The sequence below is a fragment of the Tamandua tetradactyla genome, chromosome 3 (genome assembly GCF_023851605.1).
Source record: "Tamandua tetradactyla isolate mTamTet1 chromosome 3, mTamTet1.pri, whole genome shotgun sequence".
Classification (NCBI taxonomy): Eukaryota; Metazoa; Chordata; class Mammalia; order Pilosa; family Myrmecophagidae; genus Tamandua; species Tamandua tetradactyla.
In genome coordinates this window covers 148070862-148098603 of record NC_135329.1, presented here as the reverse complement: position 1 = coordinate 148098603, position 27742 = coordinate 148070862, and the positions used below count along the sequence as shown (strand labels likewise).

Here is a 27742-nt window from a genome sequence, read left to right as displayed (position 1 = left end):
TGATATTATGGTATACGCAAATATGAAATTAGAAAATCTGAATTAGTAGAAGCAATTTCTACTTCAATGGCAAAATCAAAATCAGCAGACAATATTTTTGTTATTATAAAAGAATGAACTTATATGATGCAGTATGTACCCTAATGCTCTGAAAATGCTTATGGAAGCACTCTTTTTTTTTTTACTGTAAATGTTTTTTATTGTTAAATATAACATATATACAAATTGTATTAATATGCCACATATTTGGAAACATTACTTGTTTCAGATCCATTTTGAATAATTGAAGTGCCATTTAAGGTCATGTGTTACTGTGTCAGGCACTGTCCTGGACTCTTTCTTCTGCATTATTTTATTTAAATTGCACAACAAATGCTATGAAGAAAGTATTGAAACATCTGTTTTAAAAAAGGAGAAATTTAGACTAACAACCTGCTCAGGGTTTTTATGGCTAATTAAGAATGGAGATGTGCTTTGAGCCCAGGTCTTTCTTTTTTCCAGTGCAGGGAATTTTTTTTTTTTTTAAATGTGTAACAGACCATGTATACAAAGCAAAGAAAGAAAAAAAGCAATAGTTTCAAAGTACCGTTCAACAAGTAGTTACAGGACAAATCCCAGAGTTTGTCATGGTCTACCATGTCATCATCTCAGATTTTCCTTTTATCTGCTTCAGAACATTGGAAGCTAGAAGGAATAAATTTTTTTTTATCATCACAAGTGACTTTTTTTTTCTTTTTTGTAAAAAATAGCATTATATAAAAATAAAATTTATTATTTTTTGAAAATATGAGCTTTGAAAAATAAATTTCAAAGCTCAGCACAGCAATTAGTTGTAGAACAGATTTCAGAGTTTGGTATGGGTTACAATTCCACAATTTTAACTTTTTACTTCTACCTGCTCTAGGATACTGGAGACTAAAAGAAATATCAATATAATGATTCAGCAATCATACTCACTCGTTAAACCCTACCTTCTCTGTGTAACTCCACCATTACCTTTGGTCTTTCTCCCACTCTTCAGGGATATTTGGGCTATGCTCATTCTAACTTTTTCATGTTGGAAGAGTCTGTCACTAATATGCGGCAGGGGGGTGGAACTAGCTGATGTTCTGGAGAGGCTGGCCCCTCTGTATTTTCAGGACTTATATGGTCCAGGGACCCATCTGGAGCTTGTAGATTTCTGGAAAGTTACCCTAGTGCATGGAACCATTGTAGAATTTTATATATTGCTATAGGTGTTCTTTATAATTGGCTGGAATGGTTTTGTTGGGTTTGGCAAGTTATGATAGGTAGCAATGTCTAACTGAAGTTTGCATAAGACTGACCTGCAGAATAGCCTCTTGACTCTATTTGAACTCTCTCAGCCACTGGTACTGTGTTTGTTACACTTCTTTCCTCCCTTTTAGACAGGATGGCATTGTTGACACCATGGTGCTAGGGCTAGACTCCTACCTGGGAGTCATCTCCCACACTACCAGGGAGACTTTCATCCCTGGATATCATGTCCCATGTAGATGGGAGGGCAATGATTTCACTTGCAGAGTTAGGCTTAGAGAGAGTGAGGCCTCATCTGAGCAACAAAAGAGGTCCTTCAGCACTAACTCTTAGGCATACCTATAGGTAGGCTTAACTTCTCTGCTACGTACATTAGCTTTACAAGAGCAAGCCTCAAGATCAAAGGCTTGGCCTATTGATTTGGGTGTCCCTAATGTTTGACACAGTATCAGGGGTTTCCCTGGTGGTAAAGTTTAATAGTTCCATATTTTTTTCTCCCATCCCTCAAAGGACTCTGCCAACACTTTTTGATTATCTGCTTAATCTATTCTAGCATATATCCAGGCATTACATTAAACTATACAGGATTAAAGAGCCCAGGTCTTTCTTACTTCAAAATTTCAAGTTCATGTCCTTTACACTGATCAGAATGTCTCTCCATTTAAAACAAGTTGCCCACTTAAAATGTTTTATGAATAAGAGTGCTAGTTAAGGTATTATGTGAAAACTTTTTGCGAGAAGTAAATGTAAAAGACGAGGACAATGGATTTGTCTTTTAGAATTTCTTTATGATTTTATTTAAGATATTTTATAGTATAAACACATTTGCTGATATGCCCACATAGAAGTACTTGCTGAATAATTTATCAGGAATTTCAGTCATTTTACAAGGTAGCATTTTGGTTTGGGTTCTGGGCCTTATTGTGAAGATCACAGTTGTACCTAATCTTTTTTTAAAATCTTGCAGTAGCCTTAGTCTAGAACTGTGCTGATGTAATCAGTAGCCACTAGTCATGTGTGACTATTTAAATTTATATGATCTTAATGAACTAAGATTAAAAATTCAGTTTCCCAGTCATACAAGCTATGTTTTAAGTGCTCATTTGCTATATAGTGGCTTCTGTATTATGCAGATATAGATCATTTTCATCTTTGCAGAAAGTTGTATTTCACAACATCAGTGATGTGAAATATTTTTAAACATCAAAATGTTTAAAATCTCTATGTTTTAGAGATCAGGAATTCAGTTTTTAGGCATTGATATTCCACAGGGATTGTGTTGATTTAGGGATATAATCTATCATCCCTGGTCCCAGTTTTTCCCAACTATATAGTGATATTACAAACATTTCCTTTACATCAGAACACTAAACTCGCTTATTTTGAGAGTTTATCCTGTCTTCTAAATAATTAAGAAATATTTTAGTTTTACTGAACCAGGGTTACTAAATCATTCATCTAAACACTTAGCTTCTTAAATGTTGAATTGAGTGTTTAATGAGAAATCAATTAAGGGCTATTGTGGTAGCTTGTTTTTAACTTTATTTTTAACTTGGTAAATGTACTCTGTGGTAGCTTGTTTTTAACTTTATTTTTAACTTGGTAAATGTACTCTGGGTTACACTTGAAAATAAATGTCCTTTGGAATAAATATGATATATAGTGAATTTAAGTGACTGTTGGTGGTCAGTCAAAAAGAAAAGTTTTGATTCCAGTTTTTGCAGAAGAATTTTATTCATGTTGCGCATTAGCTATTTATCATAGCTATGGCTATTGTGTACTAAAGTTAAACTTGTTCTAATGTTGAACAAAATTGCTAAAATAATACTTTACTAATGATTACTTTTAAAATTAAACCCATGTATTGAGCTAGAAAGTGACTTGAGCGTATTGTAAATAAAGTGCTGTAACAATGAAGTGTTTTAATCAGAGTCCCTAATGTAAGTAAAATTTTTACTTATATTCTTACTATGTTCAGTTTTTTTCCTTTAATATTTGAATCTAAGTGAAAAAGAGGGAGCTTTAGTTTTTAAAAGTCATTTGAGCAAATTCTTATGGCTGTTCTCCCAGTTAGTGAATTTTCATTGCATTTGCAGCAAGCTAATTGCTTCTGCTAATAAATAATCTAAAATCGATGTTGACAGCAGTTAATTGGCACAGAGATTTTATTTTGTAAAGCTCTTGGCTAACGACCTTCTTTAAATTAATAGCATTAAGTGCTATGAGGAAATAAATCTGAGGAATTGCCTGTCATTTGCTTGTCATGTCTAATAACTTCCAATAATGATAGCTGATAGATTTTTGCACATTCCATTATTGAAGTTGGTGCATGTAATTATTCTCCTCATTATAAATAAACAATTAGCAATATTTGGTGTTTCCTTGCAGTAAAGCTGTTAAATACAAGTAACATGTTAGAAGTAAGAAGCCATTTTAAAATCTGGATTTTAATTATTTGAATGTAGGAAGTCTTTAATTCTATCTGGATATATTATGTGCTGTTTATTTAAGCCTGCACTTGAACACTTTTTGAATAGGATTTATAAAGATAATACTGTACATGTTTTAAAATGTGACGATTAATGGAATTTTTTGTTCATAGCTTGAAGAAGTCATGGAAAAAGAAACTTATAAGACGGCTAAATTAATTCTTGAAAGGTTTGATCCAGACTCAAAGAAAGCAAAGGTAAGGCTGTGACATCATTACTATTTTATTATAAATTACACATTGTAACAGGTCACTAGAATAATGTTATTGTAATTGACAGGAGTTTGAGCCGCCATCTGCTGGAGCAGCTGTAACTGCAAGACCTGGACAAGGTAAATAACTTTGTAGAAACTGCTGCTGCTGTTGGAAAGATCCCTATTTACCCAAGTGAGTTCAAAAGTGTGATGGAGGTGTGTAAAAACTTATACAAAATACTTTTATATTAATTCAGATTTGATTATTTGGGATATGACTTGGGATGGGTGGCAATATTTATTTCATTTTGATTTTATGGGAATATATTGATAAGCAGCAGCGTTGAATACCTTTTGAGATGAAAGACATAATTGGTTTTAATCCTTTGAAATGTAAGTTATTTCACCAATATTTTGTAAGATCTTTCTTGTATATAAGAATTCCTTGGAATATTTGTTATTATGAAATTACTTATATTTTTATGAGGACTTCATTGAAATTTTTTGATTAAAATAATGTTTATTTTAGTAGAGAATAAAATACTTTAGAAATAAGAAAAAAGAAAATTGAATTATTGCTATATAATAACAGTAACTCTTTCTTTTTGAAGTTGCATTGCCAGATTACCAGATATGCCATCACTTTTGTATCATTAAATATTACATAAATTTTAAAAAGTTATAACATAAAATTTTCCCAAGACTGCCAAATGAAAAAATATGTATGAATTTGCGTCGACTTCCCTCCTTGTTCTCGCCTCGAGAATTTAATAACATGGTTACTAAGGCTTTTGTTTCAGTGCAAAATATACTTAAAAAAATGTAACTCCCATTCTTGTTTTTTTAAGTATATTTTATAAAGTTAGGATATTTTATAAAGTTAGGATAACACTTGGAACTTTGAAAAGTAAATCCTTTTATAAATATCTATAAAGAGGGATATTAAATAAGCCATGATAGTTTTAGGTTTTCTAGTTGGCAAAGCTGTAAGGGAAAATTCTCCTATTATAGGCCTGCTCTTTTGATAAAAATGGAAGTTCACATATGATAAAAATAAACAAACACACACAAACATACGTATGTACTTATCACAAAACTTATAATCAGCTTAAATTTTTCTACAGTTTTTGCTTTTTTCCAGCAATTATAAAAAAAGGGTTTGTAGTCCTATCAACATTTTGTATAACTGGTACTAAATTTTCAAAAATACTTTTGAAATAACCTTGTATGTTTATTTTTTAAATGGCTTTAATGTATAAATACTTTCCAATTAAGTGTTTAAAATATGTTTTTAAGATATATAACTCTCAAGGAAATCTGGCTAGAACTCCTTATACAACTTAATACATGCTTAAACTCCTGGAAATCAAGAGGATTGTTGAAAACTATGATCATTTCTTGTGGATAGAAAGAAAACTTAAATTTAAATTTTTTTTTCCTTTTCTGGAATAAGAAAGTTTAGTAATGACAACATTCAGCATTTACTAAGCATCTGGTCACTGTGATTTGCTGAGCTGTGCAATACCTTAGCTACTTTTCTGACTTCTCTAAATTTTTACTCCCTATTTTTAACTTGTTTCTTTCAAGGTCCAGAAAAATAGGAACTAAGCATTTTGTTGGGTATTTTTGTCTTAAGTAGGAACAGGTCAGTTTTATAGTAAATTTCTTGGTATCCTCCCATTTACTTTTTTTTTTTTAACTTTTTTCTTTTTATTCTGAAATATAGCATTTATATAAAAAAGCAATACATTTCCAAGTATATTTTAATAAGTGGTTTTAGAACAGATTTTAAAGTTTGGTATGGGTTACAGTTCCTTGATATTTTGTTTTTTCTTCTAGCTGCTCCAAGACACTGGAGACCAACAGAAATATCAATATAATGATTCAGCAGTCATACTCATTTGTTAAATCCTATCTTTTCTGTTATACTCCTGCTTCTTTTTAAATAACATATATACATAAAAGCAATAAATTCCAAAGAACATTGCAACAGTTGCTTGTAGAACAGATAATCAGAGTTAGGTATGGGTTACAATTCTACAATTTTAAGTTTTTATTTCTAGCTGCTCTAAGGTACTGGAGACTAAAAGAAATATCAGTATAATGATTCAGCACTCACACTCAATTGTTCGAATCTGCCTTCTCAGTATAACTTCACCATCACCTTTGTTCTTTCTCCCACTCTTCAGGGGTGTTTGGGCTATGCCTATTCTAACTTATTCATGTTGGAAGGGGCTGTCAGTAATATGGGATAAGGGAATGGAGCTAGTTGATGTTCTGGAGGGGCTGGCCTCTCTGCATTTCAAGACTTACCTGGTCCAGGACCCATCTGGAGGTTGTAAGTTTTGGAGAGTTACCCTAATGCATGGAACCGTTGTAGAATCTGTTTACTTTTAATAACTTTCATCTTCAAGTTCATTTGTAGAAATATTCTAGGATTAGCAAAACCAAAATAATCTACCTTTACCTAATATGTATTGCTTCTACTTCCATAGCTTTGTTGTTTCCAATATTCTGCCAATGGGAAGAGTTATTTTGCCACAGAGCAAGCACATGGGAGCTACTTCCCCCCTGCTTTGATTCATACTTTTGGGTAAATAATGTGATGTTCTTTTTGTCTCATTTGCTAATCACCAAACACTGAGTTTTTGTAGGTTGGGTATGGCAGAGCTGAATGGTGACTGAGAGACCAAGAAATGTGGAAGGGATTTGGATGCCAATTAGTGATAGATAAAAGAGCAAGGGTATAAAAGGAATGATGGGAGTATGAGATAAATGTGAGATTATTTTTTATTCCTTTTTGCTTGTAGTAACCACTTAAATCATTTTAATATCCAGGTAACCCTGAGGTTTGTCTTTACAGTTTAAGTGATGCTGTTCTAAGCTTTAGTTTGGGTTGCTTGAGAGTTAGTATCAATGACTCATTTTCAAAAAATTAGTCCCCCTATTTTGTGCTTACGAGATCAGCAATACTGGGTCATAATTTCTTGGCTATTTTGTAGTTAACCCTATATCTGTAAAATTGTTTATACAGTCCAGGTAATTTTAAGGCTCTAAAGAATTTACCAGTTACAATTTCTGAAAAGATGGGCATCCTGTTGATGCCAAATACATGTAATATTTTGCAGAAAATTGTTGCTGTAAGGGTTTTTTTTTTAATCTGCTCTTTTCTGTTTTATTAGGAAAAGAATAGACTATGGTCACATTTACTGATGTTGTTTTGCTTAAGTATTTATTAATATTTAGGTATTATAAGTTATTTCAAGAAAAAGTTATTTTTCCTTAGAAACTATTAAAACCCAATTTTGCCATCTGATGGTCTTATCTTAACTATAGAAAAACTGTTCCTGGTCACTCTGCTTTGTATTTCTGTGGCACTGCTTTTAGATAGTCTTTTAGAGAGTATTAACATTTAGCTATCATATAAACGAATTGTTGATTTTAAAAATACGTCTTTAATATCTTTTATGTGCAGATACCATGGAGAATAAAGATATGAATATAATATGATTTTGACCTTAAGAAACTTATAACCTATTTTTTTTTTTTCCTCTTAAAAAGTATTCCTTCTGGAGTGTAGTATCCTTACCTCTTCCAGATATGTAGTAATTAATTGCTCCTTGGAATCTTCTTTCCCTTACATATAAAGAAATTATATCTCAAATTTATTCTACTTTTTGAGAATTGTACTTTGGTTTTGTTTACTTTAAACCTTTTGAATGTATTTTAGGTTCATGTATTTTTATAGGTGACAAAGTCAATTTTATTTCCGTTTAAGTTCTGTGTTTCTGTGCACTTGAATGTGTCTCTATTTCTTTGTTGAACCATTGTTTTTCATTTTTTTGCTTTTTGAATTCAGTCTATCCCTGAACATAAACATTAGAAAGGGGAAAACAAGTACTAAGGGATGTTTATATGTATGTATTTGGCCCTTGAGTGGATTTGCTCCCAAATTGAATCTAATTGTAGTCTTATATTACTAGCTCTCTTGAGTGAGCACTGAACCAGAACTTTGAGTTGCATTTCTTTCTTTTATTTTTTTTCACTTAGTTATTAATGATATATATTATGCTGAGATAGATTAAGAATTTTGAGTATTTTTTTATTTGCTTAGGTTTAGCACTATCACGTTTACTGGACAATGAACCCATCTAATCTTTTTTTTTTTAATTCACAGATTTCATTTTTGGAACAGTTTTAGATTTACAAAAGAATCACAGAGATAGTAAAAGAGTTGCTGTTTGCCTCTTCACAGTTTCCCTTTAGTACTAACATTATATATTAGTATAGCACATTTATTACAATTAACAGGTCAATATTGATACATTATTACTAACTGAAGTTCATAGTTTATTCATGTTTCCTTAGTTTTATTTTAATGTCCTTTTTCTGTTCTAGGATCTCATCCAGGATACCACATTATATTTAGTTGTCACGTCTTCTTAGGCTCCTCTTGGCTGTGACAGTATCTCAGAATTCCCTTGTTTTTGATGTCCTTGACAGTTTTGCCCTGACCCCTTTTTAAAAGGAATTTTTTCAACGGGTACCTAATCTTGGAAAATCAGGGTCATCATTTGATTTGGGGGAATAAATAAAAGCAAATATGTATATATAAATGTTAAATAGAATGATATTTATTTTGATGTTTAGTATTTTCTTTAGTACTATAGAAATCACTGAGAATGAGGATGGAGGAGGTATTGTTGGGAATTTGAAGAGAAAGTATAAATAGTTCTCTAGGACAGTCCGAGAAAAAGCAAATGAGGGAAATGTGGTAGGAATGCCAGGCGACACTAAAGGCCACTTCAAATTAATGAATTTAAAGCATGGTTATGTATATTTTTCCAGTTATGTTCAGCTGCATGGGTGCAGGCATGGAGTAAGCAGTTAGTTTTAATTAGAGTTGGAGTTTTGCCTAATGGATTAGATAAAGTGATAAAGGGGCAGGGAGCTGAAGGTGTGTAAAAGGGAGTGATTATAACAGGATTATGGCATTGAAGCTGATGAGGGAAATAAGAACATGAGAGGGATGATGGGCAGTCAAAAGGTGATGGTAGTATTTATGTAGGAGTCTGTAAGCTATAGCCTGTGAACCAAATCTAGACTATGGGCTGCTGTATGCAGCTTTTGTGAGTTTAAAATGGGTTTTACCATTTTTAAAGCATTCTAAAAAAATAGCAAAGATAATAAGGATATGAAAGAGAGAATGCATGTGGCCCTAAAATATTTACTATCTGGCCCTTTACATAAAGTTTACCTGTCCTTTAATAATTAATGGGTTGTAGATCTCATTGGAGTAAAGGAATAATGGAGGAAGTAAGCTGAAAAGGTAGGCGTGGTTTAAGAGTATGAAGCTTGAACTTGAGAGGAGTGCAGTTATTGGTAATAGCAACCTAACACTAGGTTATGACTGTAGGTGTGACTGAGGTAGGAAGGGAAATATTACTGGAGAGTGTGTTTTGATAACTGAGCATTAATCTTTAAAAGATCCCTCTGTATTTTGTGAAAAAGGAAACCATCTATACATTCTCTTTTATCCTTTATACAAAACCCTGCATCTCTACTAATGAAATTAACAAAAGAAAAGTGAGTTGTTTGTTTCTGCCACAGCTAAATTTGAAATGCAGAAAAATTTAATGGTTCTAGTGAATGGATTAGAAGCTCCTATTTAAGTAGATTTTAAAGTTTATTTACTTGTATTCTGTGGCATTAAATGGAAGATTAAAGTGTGAATCATTAATCTTATTTGATCTTGGTAGCAAATGGAACAGCATTTCAAATTTTGTTTTTTTTTCTCTGTATATTTAATTGAGAGAATCTGAAGAATGCCATATAAAATAGTATATTCACTGTTTCAGATGTTCTTTACTCAAACATCAAATCTGTAAAATTACGATTATCTATTGCTATGCAACAAACGACCCCAAAACTTAGTGCCTTAAAACAACCTTCGTTTGCGATTTGGGCAGGGTTTGATGGGAATAGCTCATCTCTGCTGCACGTTATTTGGGTCTACCTAACTGGGGCTTGATGATTCTCTATTAAGATGGCTGACTCACATGGCTGGCAAGTTGGTGCTGGCTGTTGATTCTTTTCCATACTGACTTCTAAAAGGGCCTGTTTAGGTTTCCTCATACATTATGGCTAGGTTTTAAGAGAAAACAGCCTGTTAGACAGGAAGTAGTTCTGGAAACTGGCACAGTCACATTCTCCTTCTCTCGACCATCCATGAGACAACTAATAAGTGGCAGAACAAGGACTAGAGGACAGTGTCCTTGCATTTAATTCAGTGTTTGGTTTTCGCTAGGACAAGGTAATAATTTGGGGTTAGGATGCATCTACAAACTGTAAACTGGCTCTAGTTGGTATGGTAAAAGCATTTGGGATTTTTATAACAGCAGGTAGTAGATACCAAAAAGTATGCAAAGCTAAATGGCTTGAGAATTTATGAAGTCAAGCTAGCTGTTGATACAAGAGCACCTGAACCAAAAGCACCAAGAAAAACTTCATTCTAAGTTCTATGGAGTTTGTGGATACTGGCAATTTAGCCGTAGTTATTAATTTTCTATTGTTGCTATAAAAAATTATAGCAAAAATTAGTGGCTTAAGACAGCACAAATGTATTATCTTACTATTTGCAGGTTATGAGTCCAAAATGGGTTGCACTGGTCTAAAATCAAGTTGTGGGCATGGCTGTTGTTCCCTTATAGAGGTTCTAGGTGACAATCCATATGTTTTTTGTCTTTTCCGTCTCCTAGAGACTGCTCACTTTCCTTGTCTTGTGGCTTCTTTCTATCTTCAGAGTCAGCAATGGCTGGTCACCTCATTGTATCATTTTGACACTGACTCTTTTGCCTCCCTTTTTCATAAATCACATTAAGGACCCTTGTGATTATATTGGGTCTACCTGGATAATCCAGGATACTCTCCATAATCTTAAAGACAGCTGATTAACAACCCCAATTCAATCTGCAATCTTAATTCTGCCTTGCCATTTAATGTAATATATTCATATATTTGGGGATTGGGACATGGACATCTCATGGGGCAGGGGTGGGGTGAGGAGCATAATTCTGCATATCACATTTCATAGATTAGGCAATAGGCAGTTGGAAATTTGATACTGGAACATGAGGAAAGTAGAACACTTCAGAGACCTTTTTTATTTTTTTATTTTAAAAATATTTTTATTGAGAAATATCTACATATGTACAGTCTTAACCATATTATACAATCAGTGCCTCAGAATATCAGCATATAGTTGTGTATTCTTCACCATGATTATTTTTAGAATTCCAGAAAAAGAAATAAAAAGAAAAAAAAAAGAATTCATACATCCCATACCCCTTAACCCTCTCTCTCTCATGGACCTATAGTATTTCAGTCTACTCAGTTTTTACTCTTCATCTCCCTCTATTATTTATTTATTTATTGTACTCATTTGTCCATCCCCTGGATAAAAGGAGCATCAGATGCAGTGTTTTCACATTCACACAGTCACATTGTAAAAGCTATATAGTTATACAATGTTCTTTAAGAATCAAGGCTACTGAAACACAGTTCAGCAGTTTCAGGTACTTCCCTCTTGTCACTCCAATACACAATAAACTAAAAAGGGGTATCTATCTATTGTGTAAGAATAACCTCCAGGATACCCTCTCGACTCTGTGTGAAGTCTCTCAGCCACTGAGACTTCATTTTATTTCATTTTTATCGTTCCTTTTTTGGTCAAAAAGACTTTCTCATTCCCATGATGCTGGGTCTCTGCTCATCCCCTGGCATCAGGTCCCACGTTGCTGGGAAGATTTACATTCCTGGAAGTCATGTCCCACATAGTGGGGAGGGCAGTGAGTTCATCTGCCCTGTTGGCTTAGAGAGCCCACATCTGAGCAACAAAAGAGGTTCTCTCTTAGGCATAATTCTAAGTAGGCTTAGCTTCTCCTTTGGAGGAATAAGCTTCATCAGGTGAACTCCAAGATTGAGGGCTCACCTTATTGAATTTGTTGTCCCTACTGCTTGTGAAAATATCAGGAATTTCCCAAATGGGGAGGTTTAATATTTCCTCCTTTCTCCCCAGTTCCCCAAGGGGATTTTGCAAATACTTTTTAATTTACTGCCCAAATTACTCCAGGATATATTGGAGAATCACAGTAACCTGTACAAATGAACAAGGTCTTATACCCTATTCAAGAGTCCATGCACCTATTGTGTTCCATGTAAGTATGACCATAACGGTTACATTAGATAATGTGCTGGCCAAAATATGAATTTTGCGACAAATTAACATCTTTCCCTTTCAGAGACCTCTATTAAGCTCATACTTTGTGCCAGTTACCTTGCCACAGCTGAGGTTATAAAATTGCAGTTCCTGCCTATTAGCTCATGGTTAAAAGGGATATGCAGGTATGTAAATAAATAATCTTAATAAACTAAGGACTACAGTGAAGGCAGGTGTGAATGACGATGTATTATAAATTTTAATAATTGTAGGCTATGAGAGCAGGGTTGGAAAAGGACTCTGCATGCAAAAGGGATTCCACATGCGAAGACAAGAGAGAAATAACCTGGTACCTTGAGGGACTGCAAACAGTGCCATCCCCATTCTCTAGTTTCTATCTCCCTATATGTCCCCTATAATTCTATATATTAAGACTGAGTTTACATTTACTAGGGATTCATATCTATCCTTTTGTGTCTGGCTTATTTCTCTCAGCATTTTGTCCTCAAGGTTCATCCATGTTGTCATATGCTTCAGGACCTTTCTTCTTACTGCTGCATAATAATCCATTGCATGCGTAGACCACGTTTTGTTTGTCCCCTTCCCTGTGATGAACCCTTGCACTGTTTCCATCTTTTGGCAGTTGTGGATAATGACACTATGAATATTGGTGTGCAAATGTCTGTTTATTTCACTGTTTTGAGCTCTTCTGCATGTGTACTGAGTAGTGGGATTGCTGGGTCATAGGGAAAGTTGATATTTAGTTTTCTGAAGACCTGTCGAACTGTCTTCCACAGCAGCTGTACCATTATACATTCCCACCAGCAATGAATAAAGGTTCAAATTTCTCCACATCCTCTCCAACATTTGTAGTTTCCTGCTGTTCAATGACAGCCATTCTTAAAGGTGTGAGGTGATATCTCATTGTGGTTTTGATTTGCATTTCCCTTATAGCTAATGAAGATGAACATCTTTTCATGTACTTTTTAGCCATTTGTATTTCCTTTTCAGAAAAATATCTATTCATATTTTTTTCCCATTTGACAATTGGTTGTTTTTTCTTTTGTTGTTGAGTTGTATGATTATATATATATATATATATATATATATATACTGGATATCAAATCCTTATTGGACATATGGTCTCTAAATATTTTCTCCCATTGAGTTGGCTGCCTCTTTACCTTTTTGACCAAGTCCTTTGAGGCACAGAAGCATTTGATTTCAAGGAGTTTCCATTTTTCTTATTTTTCTTTGTTGCTTGTGCTTTTAGTATAAGATCTAAGAAGCTACCTCCTGTTACTGGGTCTTAAAGATGTTTCCCTATGTTTTCTTCTAGGAGTTTTATGGTACTATCTGTTCTATTTAAGTCTTTGGTCCCTTTTGAGTTAATTTAAAAAATTTTTTTATCGTTAAATATAACATATATACAAAGAGAAGGAAAAAAGCATTGATTTTCAAAGTATACTTCAATAAGTAGATACAGATTTCAGAGTTTGTTATGGGTTACCATTCTGCTATTCCAGATTTTTCTTTCTAACTGCTCTAAAACACTGGAGGCTAGAGAAAATTTTTTTTTCTTTTTTGTGAAAAATAACATATATGCAAAAAAAGCAAAACATTTCAAATCTCAGCACAATTAGTCATAGAAGAGATTTCTGAGTTTGGTATGGGTTACAATTCCACCATTTTAGATTTTTACTTCTAGCTGCTTTGAGATACTAGAGATTAAAAGAAGCATCAACATAATGATTTAGCAGTCATACTCGTTTGTTAAACCCTGCCTTCTCTGTATAACTCCGCCATCACTTTTGATCTTTTCCCCACTCTTTAGGGGTATTTGGGCTATGCCTGTTCTAACTTTTTCATATTGGAAGGGGCTGTCAATAATATGAATTAGGAGAATGGAACTTTTTGATATTCTGCATTTTGAGTTAATTTTTTAGTATAGGGTGTGAGGTAAGGGTCTTCTTTCGTTCCTTTGGCCATGAACATCCCAGTTCTCCTATACTCATTTATTGAAAAGAATATTCTGTTCCAGTTCAGTGGATTTGGGGGCCTTGTCAAAGAACAATTGAACATAGGTCTGGGGGTCTTTTCTGAATTCTCAATTCAGTTCCATTGATCAGTATGTCTATCTTTGTACCAATACCATGCTGTTTTGACCACTGTGGCTTTATAATAAGTTTTGGAGTCAGGAAATTAAATCCTCCCACTTCATTTTCATTTTTAGGATGTTTTTGGCTGTTCAAGGACCCTTTCCCTTCCAAATAAATTTAAATAACTGGCTTTTCCAAGTCTTTAAGTAGGATGTTGGAATTTTGATTGCTATTACATTGACTCTGTAGATCAGTCTGGGTTGAATTGAAATCTTAATGGCATTTAACCTTCCTCTTCATGAATACAGAATGTCTTTCCACCTGTTTAGATCTTTGATTTCTTTTAGCAATGTTTTGTAGTTTACTATTTATAGGTCCTTTACATCCCTGGTTATGTTTATTCCTAGATACTTGATTCTTTTATTTGCTACTGTGAATAGATTATTTTTGTAATTACTGCCTCAGTTAGGTCTTTACTCGTGTATAGAAACATTACTGATTTTTACACATTAATCCTCTATCCCACTACTTTGCTGATTTTATTAGCTCAAGTAGCTTTCTCAGGGTTTTCCAAATGATGAAAGTTTTACTACTTCCTTTTGGATTTGGATGCCTTTTATTTGTTTTATCTGCCTGATTACCCTAGCTAGAACTTCTAGGACAATGTTGAATGTTAGTAGTGATAGAGGGCAACTTTGTTTCATTCCTGATCTTAGGAAGAAGGCTTTCAGTCCTCACCATTGAGTGTGATGATGGCTATAGGTTTTTCGCATATGCCTGTTATCATATTGAGATAATTTCCTTCACTTCCTACTTTTTAAAGTATTTTTATCAGAAAAGGATGCTGAATTTTGTCGAATGCTTTTTCAGTGTCAATTGAAATGATCATATGATTTTTCCTTTTCAATTAGTTAATGTGTTGTATTACATTGATTGATTTTCTTGTGTTAAAGAACACTTGCATGCCTGGAGTAAACCCCACTTGGTCGTGATGTATAATTTTTTTCAGTGTGCCATTGTGTTTGATTTGCAATTGTGGTAGTTAGATTCAGTTGTGAACTTGGCCAGGTGAAGGCACCTAGTTCTCTTGCTGTGGACATGAGCCAATGGTACGTGAACCTCATCTGTTGCTGATTACATCTGCAGTCGGCTAGGAGGTGTGCCTGCTGCAGTGAATGATGTTTGACTTAATTGGCTGGTACTTAAATGAGAGAGTGCAACTTAGTGCAGCCCAGGCAGCTCAGAATACCTGATCTCAGCACTCGCAGCTCAGCCCAGGCCTTTGGAGACACAGAAAGAAATCACCCCAGGGAAAGTTGTTGGAACCCAGAGGCCTGGAGAGAAGACCAGCAGAGATCGCCCTGTGCCTTCTGATGTAAGAAAGAACCTCAGTTGAAAGTTAGCTGCCTTTCCTCTGAAGGATTATACGTTAATTAAATAAATCCCCTCTCATTGAAAGCCAATCCATCTCTGGTGTGTTGCATTCCGGCAGCTAGCAAACTAGAACGGCAAGTATTTTGTTGAGAATTTTTGCATCTATATTCATTAGGGAGATTGGCCTGTAGTTTTCCTTTCTTGTAGTATCTTTTTATGGTTTTGGTTTTAGAGTTATATTAGCTTCACAAAATGAGTTAGGTAATGTTCCTTTTTCCTCAAAATTTTGGGAGAGTTTGAGCAGAATTGGTGTTAGTTGTATTTGGAATGTTTGGTAAAATTCCCCGTGTGAAGCCATCTGGCCCTAGGCTTTTCTTTGTAGGAAGGTTTTTGGTGACTGATTCAATATTTTTATTTGTGATTGGTTTGCTGAGGTCTTCTATTTCTTCTTGCATCAGGATAGTTTGTTCATGTATTTCTAGGAAATTGTCCAATTCATCCAAGATGTCTAGTTTGTTGGTATATGGTTGTTCATAGTTCCCTCTTATGATTTTTTTGTTTCTTCAGGATCCATGGTAATGACCCCCCCATTTCTGATTTTATTTGCACCCTCTCTCTTTTTTCTTTGTCAGCCTAGCTAAGGGTTCATCTATTTTATTGATTTTCTCAAAGAGCCAACTTTCGGTTTTATTGATTCTCTCTATTGTTTTTTGTTCTCTAGTTCATTTATCTCTGTTTTAATCTTTGCTGTTTCTCTTCTTCTATTTGCTTTGAGGTTAGTTTGCTGTTCTTTCTCTAGTTCCTCCAGGTAAACAGTTACGTCCTTAATTTTTGCTCTTCTTTTTTAATATAGGCATTTAGGGCAATAAATTTCTCTCTCAGCACTGCCTTTGCTGTATCTTGTAAGTTTTAGTATGTTATGTTCTTTTTTCATTTTTCTCCAGATATTTACTGATTTCCCTTGCAATTTATTCTTTGGCCCACTGATTGTTGAAGTGTGTGTTACTTAACTTCCATATATTTATATAAGTTCTGGTTCTTTGGTGGTTATTGATTTTCAGCTTCATTCTATTGTGTTCAGAGAAAGTACTTTGAATAATTACAATCTTTTTAAATTTACTAAAACCTATTTTGTGCCCCAGCATATAATCTATCCTGGAGAAAGTTCATGAGCACTAGAGGAGAGCCTGATGTTTTGGGGTATAATGATCTATATATGTTTGTTAGGTCTAATTCATTTATCACATTGTTTAGATTTTTCTATTTCCTTATTGATCCTCTGTCTGGATGTTCTAGCTATAGAAAAGAGTGGTGTGTTGAAGTCTCCACCTATTGTTGAAACATCATTGACCCCTTTAGTTTTGCTGGTGTTTGCCTCATGTAATTTGGAGCTTCTTGACTTGGTGCATAAACATTTATGATTATTATTTCTTATATTAATACATAGTATCCTTCCTTGTCTCTTATGGCATTTTTGTGTTTAAAGTCTATTTTGTCTGATATTAGTATAGCTACTCTTCCTTTCTTTTGGTTACAGCTTGCATGAAATATCTTTTTCCATCTTGTCACTTTTAATCAATTTGTATCCTTGGGTCTAAGATGAGTCTCCTGTAAGCAGCATATAGATGCATCATATTTTTAATCCATTCTGCAAGTCTCTCTCTCTATATATATTTTGCATTTTTAAAACATTTTTTATTGTGAAATATAACATTTATACAAAAAAGTGACAAATTTCAAAGTGTATTTGTAACAAGTATTTATAGAACAGATTTCAAAGTTTGGTATCAATTGCGGGTTTTTCCTTCTAACTCCTCTAAGACACCGGAGACTAAAAAGAAATATCAACACAATGATTCAGTAGTCATACTCACTTGTAAAATTCTGTCTTCTCTATTACAAGTCCTCTTTTAATCCTTTTCCCAATCTTTAGGGATATTTGGGCAATGACCATTCTAATATCTTCATATTGTAAAGGGGTGTTGACATTATGGGTAGGGGAATGCAACTGGTTGGTGCTCTTGGAGAGACTGGTAACTCTGAGTTTCAGGATTTATCTGGCCTAGGAATAATCTGGAGTTTTAGGTTTCTGAAAAATAAACTTAGTGAGTGAAACTTCTATAGAGTCTCAGCTAGAACCTGAGTATTCTTTAGGGTTTACAGGAATACTGTTGGTTGGGGCTTAGCATACTATGACAATTAGCAATATCTAGCTGAAGCTTGCATAAGAATAACCTCCAGAATACCTCTCAAGTCTGTTTGAAATCTCTTAGCCACTGATACCTTATTTTACTACATTTCTTTACCTCCTTTTGGTCAGGTAGGTATTGTTGATCCCATGGTGCCAGGGCCAGGCTCAGGCTCATCCCTAGGAGTCAAGTCCCACGTTGCATGGGGACCTTCACCCCTAGACATCATGTCCCACGTAGGGGAATGGGTGATGATTTTCCAGTGTGTATCTTTTAATTGGGGAGTTTAGTCTGTTAACTTTGAAAGGTATTACTGAAAAGGCAGTTCTTGAACCTACCATCTTATTCTTTGGTTTTTATTTGTTAGGCCTATTTTTTTCCCCCTCTCTCTCTCTATTAAAATATATTTTTATTGATAGAGCATCACACAGATACAGTCCATATATGGTGTACAATCAGCGGCTCACAGTATCATCACATAGTTGTGTATACATCACCATGATAATTTTTAGAACATCTGTATCACTCCAGAAAAAGAAATAAAAAGAAAAAAGAAAAAACTTACACATCCCATACCCCTTAACCCTCCCTCTCATTGACTATTATTATTTCAATCTACCCAATTTATTTTACCCCCTTTCCCCCCTTTTATTTTTATCCATATTTTTTTTTTACTCATTTGTCCAAACTCTTTATAAAAAGAGCATCATACATAAGGTTTTCACAATCACACAGCCATATTGTAAAAGTTATGTCTTTATACAGTTGTCTTCAAGAATCAAGGCTAGTGGAACACAGTTTAGCAGTTTCAGGTACTTCCCTCCAGCCACTATCATGTACCATAAACTGAGAAGGGATATCTAGCTAATGTGTAAGAATAACCTTCAGGATAACCTCTCGACTCTGTTTGAAATCTCTTAGCCACTAAAACTTTATTTTGTCTCATTTTTCTCTTCCCCATTGGTCAAGAAGGCTCTCTCATTCCACAGTGCCAGGTCCTAGCTCTTCCTCTAGAGTCAAGTCCCATGATGCCAGGGAGATTTATACACCTGGGCATCATGTCCCGTATAGTGGGGAGGGCAGTGAGTTCACCTGCCCAGTTGGCTTAGAGAGAGATGCCACATCTGAGCAACAAAAGAGGTTATCTGGGGGTGACTCTTAGGCATAATTATAAGTAGGCTTAGCTTCACCTTTGCAGGTATAAATTTCATAGGGGCAAACCCCAAGATCGAGGGCTCAGGTTATTGATTTGGTTGTCCCCACTGCTTGCAGGAATATCAGGAATTCCCCAAATGGGGAAGTTGAATATTTCCTCCTTTCTCCCCAGTCCCCCAAGGGGTCTTTGCAAATACTTTTTTATTCTCTGCTCAAATTACTCTGGGATATATCGGGGCATCACACTAACCTGGTCAAATCAACAATATCTCATACACTATTCAAGATTCCATGTTGTTATGGTGTTCGAGTAAACTGACCATAGAAGCTAACTTAGGTAATGTACTACCCAAAACATAAATTTTGCACCAAATAAACATATCTCCCTTTGGTCTCACACAGAAGTTGAATTTTTAAAATACTGACCATATCATCCTTTACCCTGTGTTCTGATTTACCTTAGTCCTATCCAGATCAGCTTCATTCATATCTCTAGTTGAAGTCTGATCCCTTTTTCAACTTTTTAAACAGTTCATGTATGCGGTAATGTTGACTTTCATGGCTTCAGAGCTCTAACTCTGAGTCTCAGGTGTCACAAATATACCTGAAGTTTCTGGGAAAGACCATGTTATATCCAAACAGCTCAATATCTCAGACTTTATTGATAACAGTTACAACTCCTGAATATATGTGACTGTTGTAAGAGCTTGCAATGTATGACCCTTTACAATAGGCCCCAACCTGATAACCCATGCTTTCAACATCAGTTCACCAAGTTTGTACATTATAGTTAGTTCATATGAGTGAGGCATGATAATATTTGCCTTTTTTGTTTCTGCCATTTCATTCAGCATAATAGTTCTTGAGGTTCATTCGCCTAGCTGCATTCCTCATAATCTTTTTCTCGTTTTGATTGCTTAATGTCACCATGTGAGCAGGATTTCTATTGAATCGATTGATCATTGATGAGAATGTTAAAACATCCTGTTAGTTGATAACTGACTCTTACGAAACATTCCTTATATATTTTGCCAGATTGATGTGAAATGCTTGATGTATCTTTTGGGGGGGCACTGTGGTTTTTGTTTTTTTTTTTTTGGCATCCTGTATGGTGGGGTCCTATTTCATTTTTTTTCCATGTGAGTCTCCCATTATTACAGAAACATTTGTTGAATTTTTGTTTGTTTGTTTTGTTTTGCTTGTTTATTTTGTTTTTGGGAAGTGCATGGGCTGGGAATCAAACCTGGTTCTCCCACGTGGCAGGCAAGAATTTTACTACTGACCTACCCTTTTACCCTCTGTATATTGCATTTGAATGTAGAAAATGATGAATATACCCAGTGTGACTACATTGTTGAACACTAGAAACTCTTTAGAGTAGTTAATACAAAATATTTATGAATGGCCAGTAGTTAAAAGTAGATATATTTTAAATTGAGACTTCTAAATATTTCACAGCACTTGACCAAATATTGCCAAATACACAAATTTGGTACAGTATTGCTATTTTAACCAATTGATTATATTGTAACCCCTTGCTACCTGTTTTTCTTTTGAAAATAATGAAACTAATCTCTGTTTTGTGATTCTTCTATAACATTTTTTCCCTTTGCCTACATTTAGATTTAGAATTATTAGTTGGCTCTTTTATGGAAAGTTAGACATGGTGCCATTTGTTAAGTAGATCTATAGACCTTACCTTTCAGTAGCTCATATTGAAAGTGAGATTCAATTAGATTTCATAGGGTAATGCACAGAGAAGTCTCAAGTCTTTATTCAAGAAATAAGAGAATAATATTTACTTTTAATTTGTCAAATAAATGTTAAGTTTCTATTTATCTGGAGGAAAAATGTCATTTTTTGAATTATACTTTACCCAAAAATTGGCTAAAAAATGAATTACACTATTTGATGCCTTAGTTTTTAAGATTACCTGATCTTAATATGATTTCAGTACCATTTTCAGCATTTGATGGCAAAGGTACTAAGGTGTTCCTTGTGAGTAAAAGATAATTAAGTGATCTGCTCATTTGTAGGAGATACTTGGTTATACCTGCTAATTTGTAGGAGATGTTAGGTTATGATTAGTCCAGGTAAAATCTAAAATTTTCTAAATAAACTTCATGGAAAGAGCAAAATATAAAGATGGTTCCACTTACATTATGATGATGTGCTTGTAATTTATTATTGTAGTGTTTTGGTTAGAAACCAAATTATGAAGAAATGGAAAATTAGTCTCTGTAATTCTAATTAAATTAATGAAATATTTGTGTGAAAATACTCTGTCATCTGAAATAGTAAGTAGTAAATATGAACTGTTAATTTACAATGTCATCTTATTATATGAGTTAAGGATATTATTATCCTTATTTTACATATAAAGAAATAGGCTTAATGAAGTTATTTAACCCATTTGAGTTAACATAGCTCAGGATTGCAACCACACCTTTCTCACCACAGGGCCCAGATTCTTAACTAGTTTGAACTTTTTGTGAAAATCTTTAGCTGTCAAACAGAGGCCAAATAAAGTATTTTGCTTCTGGAGTAGTAAGCATTTTTACTATTCATGCCAATTAAAATATGATTGTAGTTTTAGACCACTAAATCAGGATTTTTATAGTTTAATGTGATATGTAGAAGTAAAAATCTATAAGAGCTTCTTTACTTGAGATCCTACCACTGACATTGAAGTAAGATGTTGGTGGGAATGAGGAGTGATAGAATTTAATTTTTTGTTATTAAGTAGGTCATGAACTTTTTCTGTAAAGGGCCAGTTAGGCAATACAGTTAGGCAATACAGGTAATTAGCTTTGAGGACCATATGGTCTATTGCAATTACTCAACTCTTCAAAAGCAGTCATAGACAATATGTGAATAAATGAGTGTGACTGTGCGCCAATAAAACTATTTACAAAAACAGGCAACATTGATCTTTGATAAGGATTGTTTAACTATATAGCTTTTATCGTGTGACTGTGTGATTATAAAACCTTGTGACAGGCACTCCCTTTATCCAGTGTATGGGTAGATGAGTAATGAAATAAACACAAACAAACAAACAAAAAACCTTGACAGGCAGCGGGTAGCCTGGATTTGGCCTATTTGCTGACCCTGTTAAATAGAGAATCTTATAATTTTTGTAACTAGATGATTAGATTTATTTATGATTATATATTGTTTATGCAGAGTAGAAGTTTTCCTTTATTGAATGTATTGGCAAAATGAAATTTGTGAAAAACATAGTAATAGCATAGTGGAGAATGGAAATGGTGCCTAATAGTAGAGGTTACTTTTTAGCATTTTTATGATACCTAGATTAATTACCTCATAAATTATTTGGATAATTGTAAGGTGTTCTTATTCATGCATTTCTTAAAGTTGTCATTTTTTTTAGTCTTGAAAAACAAATCTGTAATTTGTAGTTTTCATTAATTCTGATAAGCTTTCTTTCCTTCATCATAAATTAGGAAACTTTATTGTTAAAAGACGTACATATAATTGAGTGATGATTTTACTTTATTAAATTTATTTTGAAAAGAATTTGATATCAATAGATAAGCCTACATCAAGGCTTGATTTTCAAGTTCAGAAATGGAGTACTCTGCTGTAGGTCAATTTTCAGTGAGAAGTTTAACAGATTTTTTTATTACGAGAAGTTTTGATCCTATAGTACCTTATGGTGCCACAGGACTTTAATATAAGTAAATTGTTTGTGCTATTCACTGATGTGGTATTTTGGATATTAAATCTAATATATATTTATTCTTCTCAGAGATTCGTCAGCGAACTGCAGCTCAAAGAAACCTTTCTCCAACACCAGCAAGCTCTAACCAGGGCCCTCCTCAACAAGTTCCAGAATCTCCTGGACCACCAAAGGATACCTCAGCCCCTGGTGGACCTCCAGAAAGAACTGTTACTTCAGCCCTACCGTCAAATGTGTTACCAAGACGTCTTGGATCCCCTGCTACGTCAGTGCCTGGAATGGGTAAACAAAGCACTCAATGTTATTTACAGTCTATATTGTTTTCTCTGGTACCAATAAATTGGCCATTTTCAGATTGTATGGAAATGACATTTCATTTGGAAATAGCAGAGCAGTTATCTGATTAAGCAGAAGTTCCATATTCAATTAGCCATAACTCTTTACAGCTGGCACTCTGTGATACTGAAACCTATTTCTTGAGTTCATTTAACTGTTATGGCTTCTTTGTTTAAATGGCAATAAAACTTTGTAGTATTCTGTAGTCAACAGTACAGCATATCTTTTTATATTCATCTTCAGAATGACACTAGATTTATAGAAATTGGGAATAGAAGATAGAACACTTTTGGAATATAGTCATATTTTTTGCTAAACCCTGCACATATATTTTAAAACATAAATTACTTATATTTCAGGGAGAATGTTCTTACAATGTGGAGCACAAGACTTCTTTTATTAATAGGGGCTGGTAGATTTTTCTTTTTTTAAGCCATAGAACCTTAGTATTTTTTGATAGATACTTTAGTATAGAGTCCTACTGAATTAACATACTGCTTTTACTACTCCTTTGAATTCTCTTTTTTTTAAAGTGTGGCGAATCTCTAGGGAAAGATCCTATTTTGGAGCTTAACTGAATAAGTATGTTGCCCTGAAATTTTCTTTTGGAGTGTAATTAGAGCCTGGAAGTCCATTGCTTTAGCAGATCACATTATTTTATGTAGATTTCTGTTAAGTTATGAAATATGATAATAAGCTGTTTATCTTATTTTAGGATATTTATTCTAATTTAGATTATTTTCATATGTTGTGACTAGCTACCCTAACACATAATAATGATTTGAAGGCTAAGCAGTAGTTGGTATAAGGTAATCAGGGCAATTTAATTATTTGTATAATAAAATCAACAAGCAATCTAAATGTTACCATTGTAGTAGATTTCTTCTCATTTTTTTTTAATGTCTCCCTATGTTTATGTATTTCTATATCTGTACATACACGCACAGAAGCAGATATGTGATATGTGTATAGGGAATTTTGTTTACAAATTTTTTGGGGGTAGTGGTGGTGGTGGTATATGGGCTGGGAATTGAACCTGGGTCTCCCTCATCGTTGGCGAGATATCTACCACTGAACTACCCATGCACCCTTCTCCTCTGATTTTTCTCTCAAAAAAGCAGCATAAGATTTTAGAAAACATAATTTATAAACAAATTAAGAAAGCTGAATAAAAATGGAATATATACAAATCTTGTAACTTTAAAGTTTTTAAAAATATTTTTAAACTTGTCATATGAAGATTTAACTATAAGGTAGCCATATATTTTGTAAAATTGAGAAAAGTTAAATTGATTGAAAATCATTTATCTTTCAGTTGTTGTCTGATTTATTTGAGATACCCATGATTTGTAAATTAAAGTTCCTAGTTGTTTAACAAGAGAACTTTTTTCTGAGAATGCATAAATTATGTACAAAAAGTTTAGCAACTTGCCCTTACACATGCTAATAACAGGGATATAGAAGGAATAATGACCTAAATTCCCTGACCATGTAAATATAACATTCTGCTAATGTTAACTAGTTTCTGTGTGAAAAAATGTTTAAATTGTGCATTGTCAAAAATATGAATGAGCTAAGTGATTTCTTATAGAGGAGATTAATACTTCATTTTTTTCATTATATCATGTTTGTGGAAGATAATCAATTTAATATGTATTTCCACAGGGCTCCCATATGTTTGAAATTAATAACCAGCAGGTACTTGATAATTTGCCAAACATGTAAAAATGACCAGTATTCCTTCAGTGATTATTTTTGATGTTTGTATTAATCACTGTTATCCGTAACAGCATAAATATGAAGATATGTGATTTTAAAAGTTAGTATCCAAGGGATTTATGATATCTTATGAAATCTGTTGTCATATTTTATGTATCTAGATTCCTTTATCTAGTTTCTTTTTAAATATGTAGAAGTAGAATACTCCAGCAAGTTAAGTTGGCTTAAATGCTCTCAAAATCTGATTTGTCATGCCTATTCAAGTTGAAAATTTGATAAGGAAGGATGACACATATTTCTGCATTCCAGTTTCTTTCTTGGTAATAATGGTTGAAAAATATTATTAGTACAAGTAAATCAGTAATTTATCTGATGAAATATTAAAATGTACTTGGTTTGTATTACTAAGAACTTGTTCTAGAGCTTAAATTTCCTTTAATAACTATAATTTTGATATCAGTTGTCATTTTTTAGGCGATAACAGAGCCACTTTGAAAATCATTTACCCTTGCACTGCAAGGCTTATTACAAAAGGGTCTCAGTTTGTCTTTTATGAAATCTCCATGAAAACTTCCATTGCTGCCCACCTTATTCTTGTGTTCATCCTGCCTTGCTTATGAGGGTAAACATCACATCTTATTTATCTTATTCTCTCACTTCCATTTCAATGCCTTATAGCTTATCTCTCAATTCAGAGTGTTTGCTTGAAGAGTTCTCTTTTAGTTTTCTCTGGTCTTGGGGTTACAATTTAGCTTGTATGTGTAACTATTTTTATTGTATTGTTTTTATATAATAGAAATTGTTAAATAAAGTTTTTCTCCTACTCCCTATAGTCTTTCCTGATATTGCCTATTTATTTCATGAACATAGTATGTCTCATTTATTAAGTCTTTAATTTCTCTCAGAAATGTTTTGTACTTTTTAGTGTCTAGACTTTGCACATTTTCATCAAATTTATATCTAATTATTTCATTTTTTAATCCTTTTTGTAAATAGTATTATTTTATTAACTATTTCCAGTTGCTTGTTGCTAACATATATAGAAATACAATTGATTTTTACATATTTGTCTTGTATCTTGCAACTTTGCTGAACTCATTATTAGTTTTTTTAATAGATTCCATAGTATTTTCTACGTAGATAATCATGTTGTCTGTAAATAAAGGCAATTCTACTTCCTTTCCAATCTAGATGTCTTTTCTTTTTCTTGCCTTATTATGTTAGCTAGGGCCTCCAATAAATGTAATTTTTTTATTAGAGAAATTGTGAGTTTGCAGAGCAATCATGCATAAAATACAGATTCTTATATAACACCTCATTGCACACCTTGCATTGGTGTGAAATAGTTCTTATAATTGATGATAGCACAGTTGTTTTGATTACGGTGACTTTGTAATAAGCTTTAAGTTTGGAAAGTGTGAGTCCTCCAACTTCATTCTTTCTCAAGATGGCTTTAATTATTTGGGGCCCCTTACCCTCTCTATAAACTTGATGATTGGCTTCAACATTTCTGCAAAGAAGATTGTGGAATTTTGATTGGGATTGCATTGAATCTATAAATTGCTTTGGGTAGGATTGACATTCTAATGGTATTTAGTTTTCCAGTCCATGAAAATTTCTTTCCATTAATTTAGATCTTCTTTGATGTCTTTTAGCATTGTTTTGTGGTTTTCTTTGTACAGGTCCTTTACATCCTTGGTTAGATTTATTCCTAGATATTTGATTCTTTTAGTTGCTATTGTGAGTGGGATTTTTTCCCTTGATTTCTTCTTCCAGTTGTTCATTGCTTGTATATAGAAACACTACTGATTTAGGGGTGTTGATCTTGTACCCCACCACTTTGCTGAATTCATTTATTGGCTGCAGAGCTTTGTTGTGGTTTTTCCAGGATTTTCTATATATAGAATAATATCTTCTGCAAATAGGGAAAATTTTACTTCTTCCTTTCCAATTTGGATGCATTTTATTTCTTTTTGTTGCTCTGACAAGAACTTTCAGTACAATGTTGAATGATGGTGGTGGTGGGTTTACTTGTTTTGTTCCTGATCTTGAGGGAAAGCTTTTAGTTTTTCACTATTGAGTAGAGTATTAGCTGTGAGCTTTTCATATATGCCCTTTATCATTTTGAGGAAGTTTCCTTTTATTCTTAGTCTTCTAAATGTTTTTATTAAGAAGGGTGCTAGATTTTGTCAAATGCCTTTTCTACATCAATGAAGATGATCATGTTTTTTTTCCTTCGTTCTGTTAGTGTGATATATTACATTGATTTTCTTCTGCTGAACCAACTTTGCATACCAGGAATTAACTCCACTTGATCATGGCATATGATTCTTTTAATATGCTCTTGGATTCTGTTTGCTAGTATTTTGTTAAGGATTTTGCATCTGTACTCATAAGAGATATTGGTCTGTAGTTTTCTTTTCCTGTGGTATCTTTATCTGGGTTTGGTATGAGGGTGATGTTGGCTTCAAAGAATGAATTAGTGTTTCCTTCTTTTGAGTATTTTGGAAGAGCTTGATCAGATGGAGTTAAGTCTTCTTGGAATGTTTGGTAGATTCCCCTCTGAAGCCAGATGGGCTTCGCCATTTTGTTGGGAGGTTTTTGATTGATTCAATCTTGTTACTAGGAATTGGTTTGTTGAAATCTTCTATATCTTTTTGAGTCATTGTAAGTTGTTTGTGTATTTCTAACCATTTCATCAATCTAATTTATTGACATACAGTTCATAGAATTCTCTTATGGTATTTTTTATTTCAGCAGGATTGGTAGTAATGTCCCCCTTTTCATTTCTGGTTTTAGTTATTTGTATCCTTCCTCTCTCTCTTCTTTGTTGGTGTAACTGAACATTTGTCAGTTTTACTGATCTTTTCAAAGAACCAACTTTCAAGTTTGTTGATGCTCTTTTGGTTTTTGTTTTTTTTGATATGCTACATGACAGGGGTCACATTTCATTCATTTTCCATGTGAGTATCCCATTATTGCAGCATCATTT

The 27742-nt window shown here is 33.6% G+C and overlaps 1 protein-coding gene across 21 annotated transcripts in view; it reads left to right on the top strand.

Annotated features, from left to right (window-relative positions):
* LNPK (lunapark, ER junction formation factor) overlaps positions 1-27742 on the top strand; it is a 174876-nt gene that overhangs the window by 115753 nt on the left and 31381 nt on the right. For all 21 annotated transcript variants that reach the window (XR_013172872.1, XM_077154230.1, XM_077154232.1 and 18 more), the window contains 3 exons: positions 3878-3961; positions 4044-4095; positions 22765-22977. Coding sequence is in view for 20 of the 21 variants with exons in the window: in XM_077154230.1 (XP_077010345.1) it covers positions 3878-3961; positions 4044-4095; positions 22765-22977 (349 nt within the window). In the remaining variant the exon portion in view is untranslated. The remainder of the gene's footprint in view (positions 1-3877; positions 3962-4043; positions 4096-22764; positions 22978-27742) is intronic.